General features: G+C 39.7%; 1 protein-coding gene across 1 annotated transcript in view; it reads right to left on the bottom strand.

Moving 5' to 3' along the window:
- DIAPH3 (diaphanous related formin 3) overlaps nucleotides 1-12,181 on the bottom strand; it is a 551,468-nt gene that overhangs the window by 446,643 nt on the left and 92,644 nt on the right. The window contains exon 3 of the mRNA XM_060191426.1: nucleotides 884-988. Within this exon, the coding sequence (XP_060047409.1) occupies nucleotides 884-988 (105 nt within the window). The remainder of the gene's footprint in view (nucleotides 1-883; nucleotides 989-12,181) is intronic.

The raw sequence follows: 12,181 nt of genomic DNA, 5'->3' as shown, positions 1-12,181 counted from the left end.
GTGAAGTGACTCCCCTGCAGGTGGGGAGCCGGGGACTCGAACCGGGATCCTTATGTGGTCCTTGCGCTTCATGCCATGTGCACTTAACCTGCTGCGCTACCGCCCAACTCCCTAGTCATTACTTTCACCCACAGGTCTCATGGTTTCCAAGACACAGTCATTTGGAATTTCAATGTTCCCTCCACTATCTACATTTATAATTTGTTCATTTCTTCCATAGGGAACTCACATTAAAGTTATGCCTGTAAGACACTATTAGGTATACTGATTTAGGTCAGTTAAATTCAGTTTCACTTCTCTAGAATATTATTCTAGTGCATAAGTAACATTAAAATCAATAAAGGGAATCAGGCAGTAGCACAGCAAGTTAAGCGCAGGTGGCACAAAGCGCAAGGACCAGCTGTAAGGATCCTGGTTCGCTTCCCTGGGACCCCACCTGCAGGGGAGTCACTTCACAGGTAGTGAAGCAGGTCTGCAGATGTCTATCTTTCTCTACCCCTCTCTTTCTTCCCCTCCTCTCTCCATTTCTCTCTGCCCTATCCAACAACACCGACATCAACAAAAACAACAATAACAACTACAACAATAAAAAAATCAATAACCATCTTCATTCACTAACAAGTAAAGCTGTCTTAGAATGGGCAAACTAACCAATCACAGTGATCCTTAGCAATGTAAGTAGCTAAAAAACCAAAAGCAATTCAAAATTATAAGATAAAAATATATATATATTTAAATGAAACAATTATGAGTAATTGTAATTCTATATTTGAAAGCCCTCTGATTACGGGTGACCACAGACTTTAGCACTTCATTAGACAAATGCATTGTTTTCCACACTACATGTTTGAGCTGTATTTTTCAACTTGACAGTTTTACTTACTGTCTTGGAAGCAGTATTAATGTACTGCATCACCATTTCTTTTTTGATACTGAAGTCCTTTTCCCGCAATGGTGCCTTTTTATCTTCATTTAAATTCATATCTTCCTGGAAAACACAATTAAAAAGCCTCATTTTAGAATCTGAATAACATGTCGACATGCTCTATGAATGGCAGATCAATAATTTGTGACTAAAGCAACATTGTTTTTGAATGATTTACATGTGCTTTGCCTACAGGATAAAGAGAAAAGAAAGACCTTAAGATACAGAGAAATGTTTACATCATTTTAACAGGTAAAATGCTTCCTTGTAAAATTACATTCATATGACTAAAGATAATTGAAGGTGAAGATATCTGTTTTTTATGTAGTCATTAGGAATCACAATTCACACACATGTACATACACATTATATATAGCTGTACCTAAACTATCTTGCATCATTTTGAAAGAGCTCTGTCGTGTATCATAAAAATTAAATGGTAAACTGTTGGTATGCTTCTAATTCTGCTTCTAAAAACCCCTTCTGTTTCATTGGTTTAATCCCCCCTGCTTATATATATACTTGCCACCCTACTTGGCAAGTATATATATACATACATACATACATACATACATACATATATATATGGACAGGATTGTGATTAGAGTTTAGTTTAGTTTTAGTTTAGCTTGGCTTAGATTGTGCTGCGTGCCACATGAATAAAGAGATACTGCGTACAGCTCAGCCATGAGTCCCTGGCTGTCTGTCTCCCGCCCACGAAGCTAGCCCGGCAGTAAATGAACAAAACACTTTCTGGATTCTGGTAGCTGCAAGCACCTATAAAATACTTAGTGCTGATCATAGCAAAAGGTCATATATTCTATAGTTTTGTGTCTTCTCTATACATGTAAAAATATTAACTAGTTAACTCAAGGGATGCTCTAAGTCACAATAAAGTTACAATTCCAAAGTGAGACAATAAGCAAAAATCAGGCATGTCTCAACATTATCAAACAAATTAAGGGAACAAGTTTAGATTTTGTTATAATCCTCATTCTAATGAAAACAAGTCAAATATATGTAAACAAATATGCAAATTGCTAGCAGAATCTATAGATTATTTGCTTAAGATGATGCCACTCAGAAAGGAAAACGAGGGAGTCAGGCGGTAGCGCAGCAGGTTAAGCGCACGTGGCGCAAAGCTCAGGGACCTGCATAAGGATCCTCCTTCGAGCCCTGGACTCCCCACCTGCAGGGGAGTCACTTCACAAGTGGTGAAGCTGGTCTGCAGGTGTCTATCTTTGTCTCCCCCTCTGTCTTCCCCTCCTCTCTCCATTTCTCTGTCCTATCCAACAACAACAACAATAATAATAAAACAAGGGCAACAAAAGGGAATAAATAATTTTTTTTTTTAGAAAAAGGGGGGGGACAAACAAGTAGTCAGAAACACCATCGGGAATATTTCACAACATAGGGTGACTAAAGCACTGCTTAGACCTATATGAAGCAACAATGAAGAGGTTCAAGCATAGCTGAATAGAGGAAGGTTGAGAGAAATTGGCAAATGGTCACTGAGTGCAATGGTGTATAGCTTATGAATGCACTGAGCCCCAGCAATAACAAGGGAGGGAGGGGGGAAGGGGGAAGGTAGGAAGGAAGGAAGGGAGGGAGGTAGGTAGGGAGGGAGGGAGGGAGGGAGGGAGGAAAGAATGGGGGTGAGGGGAGGCAATAATCCCAGGCAGGGAACATGGATGGAAAAGCTCACCATCCAGCCAAGGGTCCTCAGAAAGAGCTGACAGGAATGTTCTGGTGTTCCATGTCTCTGATAGTGAAGGATGTGGGGATGCTACAAACAAGTCACAGGCTCCAAACAACTCAACTCGGGAGTCCAAGTGTGGAAGACAACTGAGATGTTGTTCTAGATTGTATTTGCCCTCCTCCACGACTCAGGTCTTTTTTTACTTACACAATCAAACTACTGACAGTGAACAGACTACTTAATTTCAGACCTTAGATATCCCCAGGGGAGGAACTGCCCGCCAGGTCATAAGGTAGGTCCATTTCTAGCCTTCTGAGAGTTCTTCAGACTGCTCTCCACAGGGACTCGACCAATGTACGTTCCTACCAGCACTGTAGTAGGATTTTTTTTTTAAACCCTCCCCACAACCGACCCAGCATTTGTTGTTACCATCCTTTCTAACATAAGACATTCTCACAGGAGTGAAGTAGTCTCACTGTGTTGTTTTTATTTGCATTTCTCGAACAATCAATGACTTGGAGCATCTTTTCATAAGTCTGTTGGCCTTTTGGATCTCTTCTTTGATGAATATGCTGTTCATATCCTCTCCACACTTTTGGATTTTAAAAAGAATTATTTCTAGGGCCAGGGAGTGGCACAACTGGTTAAGTGCATACTTTATAGAATGTGAAAGGACTAAGGTTCAAGTCCCCAGTCCTCACCTGCAAGGGGAAAGCTTCATGAACAGTGAAGCAGCACTGTAGGTGTCTCTCTCTTTTCCTTCTGCCTATCTACCCCTTCCCTTGATTTCTATCTTTATTCAATAATAAATAACTTGAAAAAGAAAGTATTTCTGCAGCTTGTGGGAAGCTTCATAATGCAGTATCTTTCTCCGTCTGAAAAAGTTCACCTAGAGCAATGAATTCCACACAATGATAAAGGAAAGAAAAAAAAAAAGGACAGAGCAAAAAGATGGAGCTAAAAGGAACCGGCTGGAATGATAAAACAAATGGCATGATTTGCATATATGTGGTATATACAGAAATCAAAAGAGAAACAAAGATACATTTGGACTGTAAGACCAATTTGTATCAAAGAGGAAGGGAAAAAGAAGGTGAGTTAAGTTACCTTAAAAGGCACAGCTGTAAGATAGAATGGAATTTTGAGTGGTGAATTCAATGTAATACATACACATGTTAGTCATATCAAATGTTAAGTAGTGATTAAATGTGATTTCAACAAAAATGGAGGTGCTTTAACTTTTTGGCAACTACAAATTGTTTAACACTTCTTGAGAACTATAGTTGTTATTTATGGCAGTACTGAAGAACAAAGAATTTTGGTAGTCTGCGGTGTGGAACTCTACCCCTGTAATTTTATAATCTTGTAAACCCCTATTAAATCAATATATATATTTGCCTCCAGGGTTATCACTGGGGCTCGGTGCCTACACTATGAATCCACTGCTCATAGAGGCCATCTTCTTTCCACTGTTGTTTTGCTGTGGCTGTGACTGTTGCTGTTGTTGTTGCTGTACAGGACAGAGAAACAGAGAGGCGAGGAAGACAGAAAGGTGGAGTAAAAGACAGACACCTGCAGACCTGTTTCACTACTTGTGAAGCGAACCCCCTGCAGGTGGGGAGCTGGGAGCTCAAACCGGGATCCTCACGCAGATCCTTGCACTTCACACTATGTGTACTTGTGCCACGGCCCCACTCCCTAAATCACTATTTTTAAAGGGCTATATTTAAGCTGCAGTTATGACAGTAGCTCTGTATTCTAAGGTGAACCATGCAACCACTGTGACACCCTGGTTCTTTATCTGTGAGACTTATTTTGTTTCACAGAATCATAGTGAAAAACAAACATCAACATATGGCAACATTCTTTGTGTAAAGCAGTAAATGCTCAGAAACATTAGAATTATAATAATGAAAATTACATTAAGTGACTTCAGTTAAATTACATTTAATGAAACAAACAAAAGAGGAGTCAGAGGGAGGGAAGGAGGAGAACTTTTTGGCAAATGAGAGGAGATCCTAAAACAGAAGTGGTTAAAGGAGAAGAGCAGGCCAAGTTAGCCCCAGTCCTGGGTCATTTGTGATACGCAAAGCGAGTCCTGAATGTGTACCCGCTCGGAAACAAGCCCATAAAGGTCAGAACTCTGGGTCACCTGTAGAGTCCAAGAAGTTCAATTTCTTCCAAATTTTATAAAGGTACTACAATTCACTGACATTATAGTTTACAACTTTAGCTGACTCAGTTTTTGGCTAATAAACTCTTGAAGCACTTAAAGTCAAATTTCTTTTACTTCATCTTGATAGAAATATTTAGGATCCTAGAAACTTCCGACGCTCCAATAAAAGGTAGTAATTAGTAATGTCATTCTTGGCTGTTGTAGTTAGAAATATCCTAGTGTGAATTTTTTTTCTTCTTCTTCTTTTTCTTCCAAGTCAGTGATTCACATAAGGTCTCCCTACCACTTATAAAGCATTTTGAAAAATGGGAGGGAGGGGGAAGTGTAAGGTAGAGATGTGGTGGGAGGAACCATTTTAATTGTCATGGTGACTAGTAATTTTACCACATTAATAAGAAAAAGTTGTGCTGGGCATTCTGGCAGACATAGTTTATTCCTACACAATAAACAGTTCTGTGTTCTATTAGAAATATGCACTTGGAGGGAGGGAGGGAGGATGAGAATCATAATTATCTAAGTCTAAAATCAAATTCAATGGTATTAAGTGTAAAGTTAGCATGTGAATTACTGCAAATTAATAATGTCAGTTGTTTATACTGAAACATACATCTTATACAATACAATAAAGTCACCTATGACAACAGCAAGCACTATCGATGAATAATTTCACTGAAATAATAATAGGGAAGCTAGGAAATAGATTGTTGTAAAGGGGGGAGGGAGCTAAGAGCGCTGAGAACCTACATTTTAAATTATTGATTACATTTTCATTTTTCTGTCCGTTAGCCAAACATGACCCGGACTTTTTAACTAGCAAACTAAATTACTTAATAGGTTCAGAATTCTGAAAAAACAAAAAGTCCATTAGTAATGGCTAAGATCAAAATGAAATTTCAAGCTGGATATTTCAAAGGAAAGAAAAGGTCACTGCTTTCTTCTGGGAAAGGCATCTTCAAAATGGCATGAGCTCATACATAAAAAGAGATATATCTGGGACTAACGAAGAGACTTTCTCGTTTCCAGGCCATTTCCCTCTGGTTTACCTTTTACCTCTCTGTCTAAACATGAGATCTTCATGTCTAAATATACCTTCATGACAATAATGTAATTAACAGTCCCTGCTTAAAAACAAAGCAAAAATACTAAAAATGTTGGAATCGATGTCTTAATACAAATTTTTTGATGCAATCTCATAAAAAATGTAGACATACATACCCAAATAAAATGTCACTAGAAAAAAAGAAAGCTCTATCTACCACCTGAGGAAGAAGGGTCTTGAAACTGGGGCAGCTTGGAACATTACTACTCCTGACCACAGAATGTGTGAGCTCAGACCTACAGGGATGCAGAGGTCACATAGGCTACTAAGCTGAATATGGGCCCCAGATCAAATTAATGGAGTTTACAGTCAACAATATTTATACACCTTTCCCATATTTGGGAGCTACTTTCTTTTCAAATCCAGCTTTCTAGCCCTTGTTCCTGCCATGACATCATCTCCCCAGACAATAACTTGGGTCCACCTGCATATCAGATTTCAGGCTCAGGAAAAAATTAGTATAGTCATGGGCCCTTTGGAATATAACTAAAATAGCCCTACTAGCTATCTTCAAAACAGAGACCCCAAATCTTCATCTGCAATATTCCAGCCTTTAGGTTGATGATTAGCCAACAATTTGTTTGGCTTTATATGTTAACTCTTTTTCAGCCACCAGGTTCCAGATGCTACCATGATGCCCACCGGACTTCCCTGGACAGACGACCCCACCAATGTGTCCTGGAGCCCTGCTTCCCTAGAGCCCTGCCCCATGAGGGAAATAAAGAGACAGGCTGGCAGTATGGATCGACCTGCCAATGCCCATGTTCAGCAGGTGAGCAATTACAGAAGCCAGACTTTCTACCTTCTGTACCCCATAATGACCCTGAGTCCACACTCCCAGAGGGATAAAGAATAGAAAAGCTATCAAGGGAGGGGAGGGGAGGGGATACGGAGTTCTGATAGTGGGAATTGTGTGGAGTTGTACCCCTCTTATCCTATGGTTTTTGTCAGTGTTTCCTTTCTATAAATAAAAATTAAAAAGAAAAAAGAAATCTTTGTCCATTACAGAAATAAAGGGTGAGGGAAACCTATTGAAATAAAAAGGGGTACCAGAGTTTTAGAAAAGATTCTGAATCTCTGTCTATGGAGAAAAGAACTAAAGGATGAAAACCCTATGAGACTCTAGCATTTAATTTTTGAGTAGGGGAGCGGACGGTTGGGGCTGTTTCACAAAATCCTTTGGAGTTTTTTCCAAGAAAACATAACTCTGTTTCTTATGTTACAATTCCAAAAGAGTTAAGCTAAACATTTTCCAATCCTATCACCAAACCCTTCCCATCCCCAAAATAAAATTAGTGTTGAGTGAAGTGTAAAGTGGTGTTCTCATGTGGTGAGACTAAATAAGGGCCTGAAGCATGGTAAGGCAAATGTCTCTCTTCATTAACTAAGCCCATGATTCCAGAGAAAATCTTTAACGCCTGTCTAAGCTCTATATACTGCAGGGAAAAAAAAAAAAAAAAAGATAGCACAGAAGGAAGTCGACGTAGCACAGAGGGTTAAGAGCAGGTGGTGCAAAGCGCAAGGACCGGATCAAGGATCCAGATTCGAGCCCCCGGCTCCCCACCTGCAGGGGAGTCACTTCACAAGCGATGAAGCAGGTCTGTAGGTGTCTATCTTTCTCTACCACTCTCTCCACTTCTCTCTGGCCTATCCAAGAATGATGACAATAGTAACCCCAACAATAAAAACAAGGGCATAAAACAAAAGGGAAAAACAACAAAAGGGAATAAATAAGTATTTTTTTAAAAAATCACAGAAATAAATTTATTAATATTTGGGAGCAAGAACCAAGACTCCCACTGGAATGTAGTCTCTAGGTAACCATAATAGATGCCTTGTAAGCAAGTCGTCAGTTTTCACATTTCTTAGTTTAAAAACTTCTCAAAATGATCATGTGGTATCTTTATCATCTTAAACCAGGTTACCAGGCCAATCCTGAGAAAGAGATTCAAGCAATTAAAGAAGGCTTGTTCTTAGTGTGCTCCTGGGTGTATGGAAGTCTGCTAGGCATTGTGGCATCTGTGGCATCTATAGTATAGGGCATTGAGGGGAATACAATAGGACATGAGGAAGAAATATTAGAAAACATGGCCTCAGCAGAAGTCTGGCTTCACTGGGCATTACACTCATGTGTAAAGAAAGGAAAGGCTAGAATCCCAAAGTCAGCTAGGCATTAGCTGCAGAACCTTGGTTCTCTAAAGTTAAATTTCTGGATAAGGGAGCGGCTATGAAACACCAAAAAAGGACTATTTATTACCTGATGCACCAACAAAGCTATAACATCATTTGGTTGGAAACATAATGATAAAGATGTGAAGAAAAAAAATTCTGATACAAAGTTGATGGAAATGGAAATTGGTGTGGGGGGGGGGGGTGAGGCACCAGGTAGAGTGCACAAACTGTCACTGGTCGGGTTCCAGGCCCTGCTCAAATTACTGAACAGGATATATAAAGATACACTATTGCATCAGGCCTGAGTATTTTCAATGTTTCTAAGTTACATGGCTTAAATGGGGGTAGAAAAAAAAACTTTATTAATCAATTCACTATTTAGCTGGACATATCTTGTTCAAAATATCTGAGCACTCACCAAATCAAATGTTTCTGTCTAGATCATAATTACAGTTTTTGTTGGAAAACTATCCATATAATATATAATGAATTCGTTCATTTATATACTACCTTCATTTACATGTTTAGAGGCAGTTCTTCCTGGGGAAATTGGGAATTAAAACATCAAAAAGTAATTTTCTGTTACTTAATTACTTCCTAATTAAAAATCATACCTAAATTGGATTACTGTGCTGTTTTACTGTGAAAGTCTGACTGGCAACTAAGGGATTTAAGAAATAAATCCTGCAGAAAGGATTCCAAGTTGAAGGGCACTCTAGAAAACAATGAAGCAAAATTCTTCTAAAGTATCAAGGCTATAAAGGTAAGAAAAATGCCACTGACAGGAGGAGGGAAGACAAAATAAATGTAAAATGTGACCTTGAATCCTAGAATAGGAAAATGTCATGGCCTGGAAGCGCGGCAAAATCCAAATAAAGTTTGTTCTCTAGTGAGTATTATATTAACATCTCCTTCTTTTAAGCTATATGAGAATTTAGGAAAAGACAGGTTAAAGGAATAAAAGAATTCTATCTAGCAATTCTCTTAAGTCAAAATAATTTCAATATAAAAGTTTTTCTAATGATACAATTTTAAAAAGTCATTAAAATTCTGTTACTTTTTTTTTAAAAAAGCCTACAAAACAAAGACCCCCAACTCTTCATCTGAACTATTCCAGCCTTTAGGTTCATGATTAGTCAACAATTTGTTTGGCTTTATATGTTAACTTTTTTTCAGCCACCGGGTTCCAGATGCTAACATGATGCCAACCAGACTTACCCCTCTTATCCTACGGTTTTTCTCAGTGTTTCCTTTTTATAAATAAAAATTTAAAAAAGAATAAAGTCCACTGCTCCTGGAGGCTATTTTTCCCCTCTTTGTTGCCCTTGTTTTTTTTATCATTGTTGTGGTTATTATTGTTGTTGTTATTGCTGTCAGATGAAGGGAAGACAGAGGGGGGAGAGAAAGACACCTGCAGACCTACTTCACCGCCTGTGAACAAACCCCCCAGTAGGTGGAGAGCCGGGTGTTCAAACCAGGATCTTTACGCCGGTCCTTGTGCTTCGCACCATGTGCACTTAACCCACTGCACTACCGCCCAACCCCCTGAAGAGCATGATTTCAACATACTTGGTTACAGCAAATATATATGAATTTGATGGGTGATTGGGGTCAATAAACTACCGTCAAGAAATAACACTGGGTGGGGGAGATAGCATAAGAGACTCTCTTGCCTGGCACTCCAAAGCCCCAGTCTCAATCCTCTATAAAGCCACAAGCCAGAGGTGAGCCTCTGGGATAAAAGAAGAAATATCAGAAATTACTGAGGAAATATTTTTTTAAAGATTTTATTTATTTATTCATGAGAAATGATAGGAGAGAGAGAAAGAACCAGACATCACTCTGGTACATGTGCTGCTGGGGATTGAACTCAGGACTTCATGCTTGAGAGTCCAATGCCCTATCAAGTGTGCCACCTCCCAGACCACCTGAGGAAATATTCTAACACAGGTAACAGTTCTAACAGTTGGGGGGGAGGGGACTGAGAGGGGAAGAGGGGAGGAGAGGGAAAGAGACAGAGAGACACCTGCAGCCCTGCTTCACCACTCATGAGGCTTTTCCCCTCGAAAAGGGGCTTGAATCTGGGTCCTTGAGCACTGTAACATAAGAGCTTAAACAGGTGCACCACCACCTGGCCCCAAGAAAAACTTTTCTATAGTCTTAAACAAACACCTAGCATGTTTCAATGTTCCAGCCCAACTTATTCAGGTAAGAAGTCAGAGATAAAAAAAGATAGAAGGAAGGAAGGAAGGAAGGAAGGAAGGAAGGAAGGAAGGAAGGAAGGAAGGAAGGAAAGGAGGGAGAGAAAGAGGGAGATAGGCAGGCACCATAGCACCTAAGCTTCCCTCAGTGCATTGGGGGCTGGGCTTGAACCTGGGTCATGTCCATAACAAAAATAAGCAAAACTACCCAAGTGAGCAATCTTTCCTGTCTTCAAATGCTTTTTATTTTTTTAATCCTCAAGGATGGGCACTGTCCTCTCTTAAGACAATAAGCTAAGGATATTCTATATGTTGATCATGTTCCTATCACATAGCTTTGAAGACTGATTTATCTTCCTCTCCATTCCCAGGTTCTACATCATTTACACCTATCAACATCTAAAATTCCATTTCTTTTTCTGACCCCTCCAAATTTTTTTTATTTTTTTCACCAAAGAACTTGCCATTTCTCTACAGCAATAAAAATAGCACTTATACTTATTACTATTAATAAAGAAATTTCAAATTTTTTAGGTAAAAACAAAGTTATGATTCATTCAATTTCCTGCTTCCTATATTACCAATCTGCATACTCGTCTTTTTGTACCAGTCCTTCGATATGCCCAAAAATAATCCAATAATTTATGCTCGGAGACCTCTTTCCTCTAGCTTCCTAAAAGTGTACAGCCCATCAATTACCTTTTTCCGATTTCACTCAGTTATTCCTAGTTGACCGGGTCTCAATACTCAGCATGTTACTCCTAAATGGTTAAAAGTTAAAAAAAAATAAAAATAAAAAGACACTTCCCTTATATCTAGTTCTGCTTTATCTATGATTTTCTCTTTCAGGGGTAACTTTGTCTATGATTGCTTCCAATTCAGCAGTGCGTAAAACACAGTGGTTGGGAGTCGGGTGGTAGCACAGCGGGTGGTGGCACAAATTGAAAGGACCACTGTAAGGATCCCGGTTGGAGCCCCGGCTCCCCACCTGCAGGTGCCTGACAAGGCTGGGTTTAAAATACTATGGACTGGGAGTTGAGCGGTAGTGCAGTGGGTTAACTGTGCGTAGTACAAAGCACAAGGACCGACCTAAGGATCCTGGTTCAACTCCCCCCCCTCCCCCCTTCCCACCTGCAGGGGAGTCTCTTTACAGGCAGAAGCAGGTCTGCGGGTGTCTGTCTTTCTCTCCCCCTCCCTGTCTTCCCCTCCTCTCTCCATTTCTCTCTGTCCTATCCAACAACAATGACATCAATAACAGCAATAATAACTACAACAGCAATAAAAAGACATCAAGGGCAACAAAAGGGAAAATAAATAAATAATTTTTTTTTTTAAAAAAAGCACAGTGGTTACTTCACAGTGGTACTGGTTATGAGATGTGACGAAAGCTTTCTAGTAGAATTTGCTAATCCTGTTTTGGGACAAACATAAACTTCAGGTAATTTTCTGGATACTGAAACTGGAGATACAACTTACACTCATAGTCCCTGCCTAGAACAGTCACAGAAATGAATTCTAGCAGCAGATTTAGAATCTTCAGACATCAGGACTGACACAGATGATGAAACTGGACAGACAAAAAAATCCATCATTTGAGGGCCAGACAGTGGCACACTTCAATCAAGCACAGCTATTACCACACACAGGACCTGGACTCAAGCCTCTGGTACCCACTTGCAGGGAGAAGCTTCACTAGCAGTAGAGCAGTGCTGCTGGCGTCTCTACCTTTGTGTCACCCTTCCCTCCTAACATTGTCTCTATCAAAAACAAAGGTAAAAAGAAAAAAAGAAAAAGGGTGGGGTGAAGAGGATGTCTGGAGTGGTGAATTTATAGTGCAGGCAAGGAACACTCTCAACAGCCTTCATGCCCCCCAAATCAAACACAAAAGCACCGTTCCTTTAGGGAATAG

Source organism: Erinaceus europaeus, chromosome 5 (genome assembly GCF_950295315.1).
Source record: "Erinaceus europaeus chromosome 5, mEriEur2.1, whole genome shotgun sequence".
NCBI classification, from domain to species: domain Eukaryota; kingdom Metazoa; phylum Chordata; class Mammalia; order Eulipotyphla; family Erinaceidae; genus Erinaceus; species Erinaceus europaeus.
The sequence above is the reverse complement of the archived record's forward strand: the minus strand, read 5'-3'. Positions and strand labels throughout refer to the sequence as shown.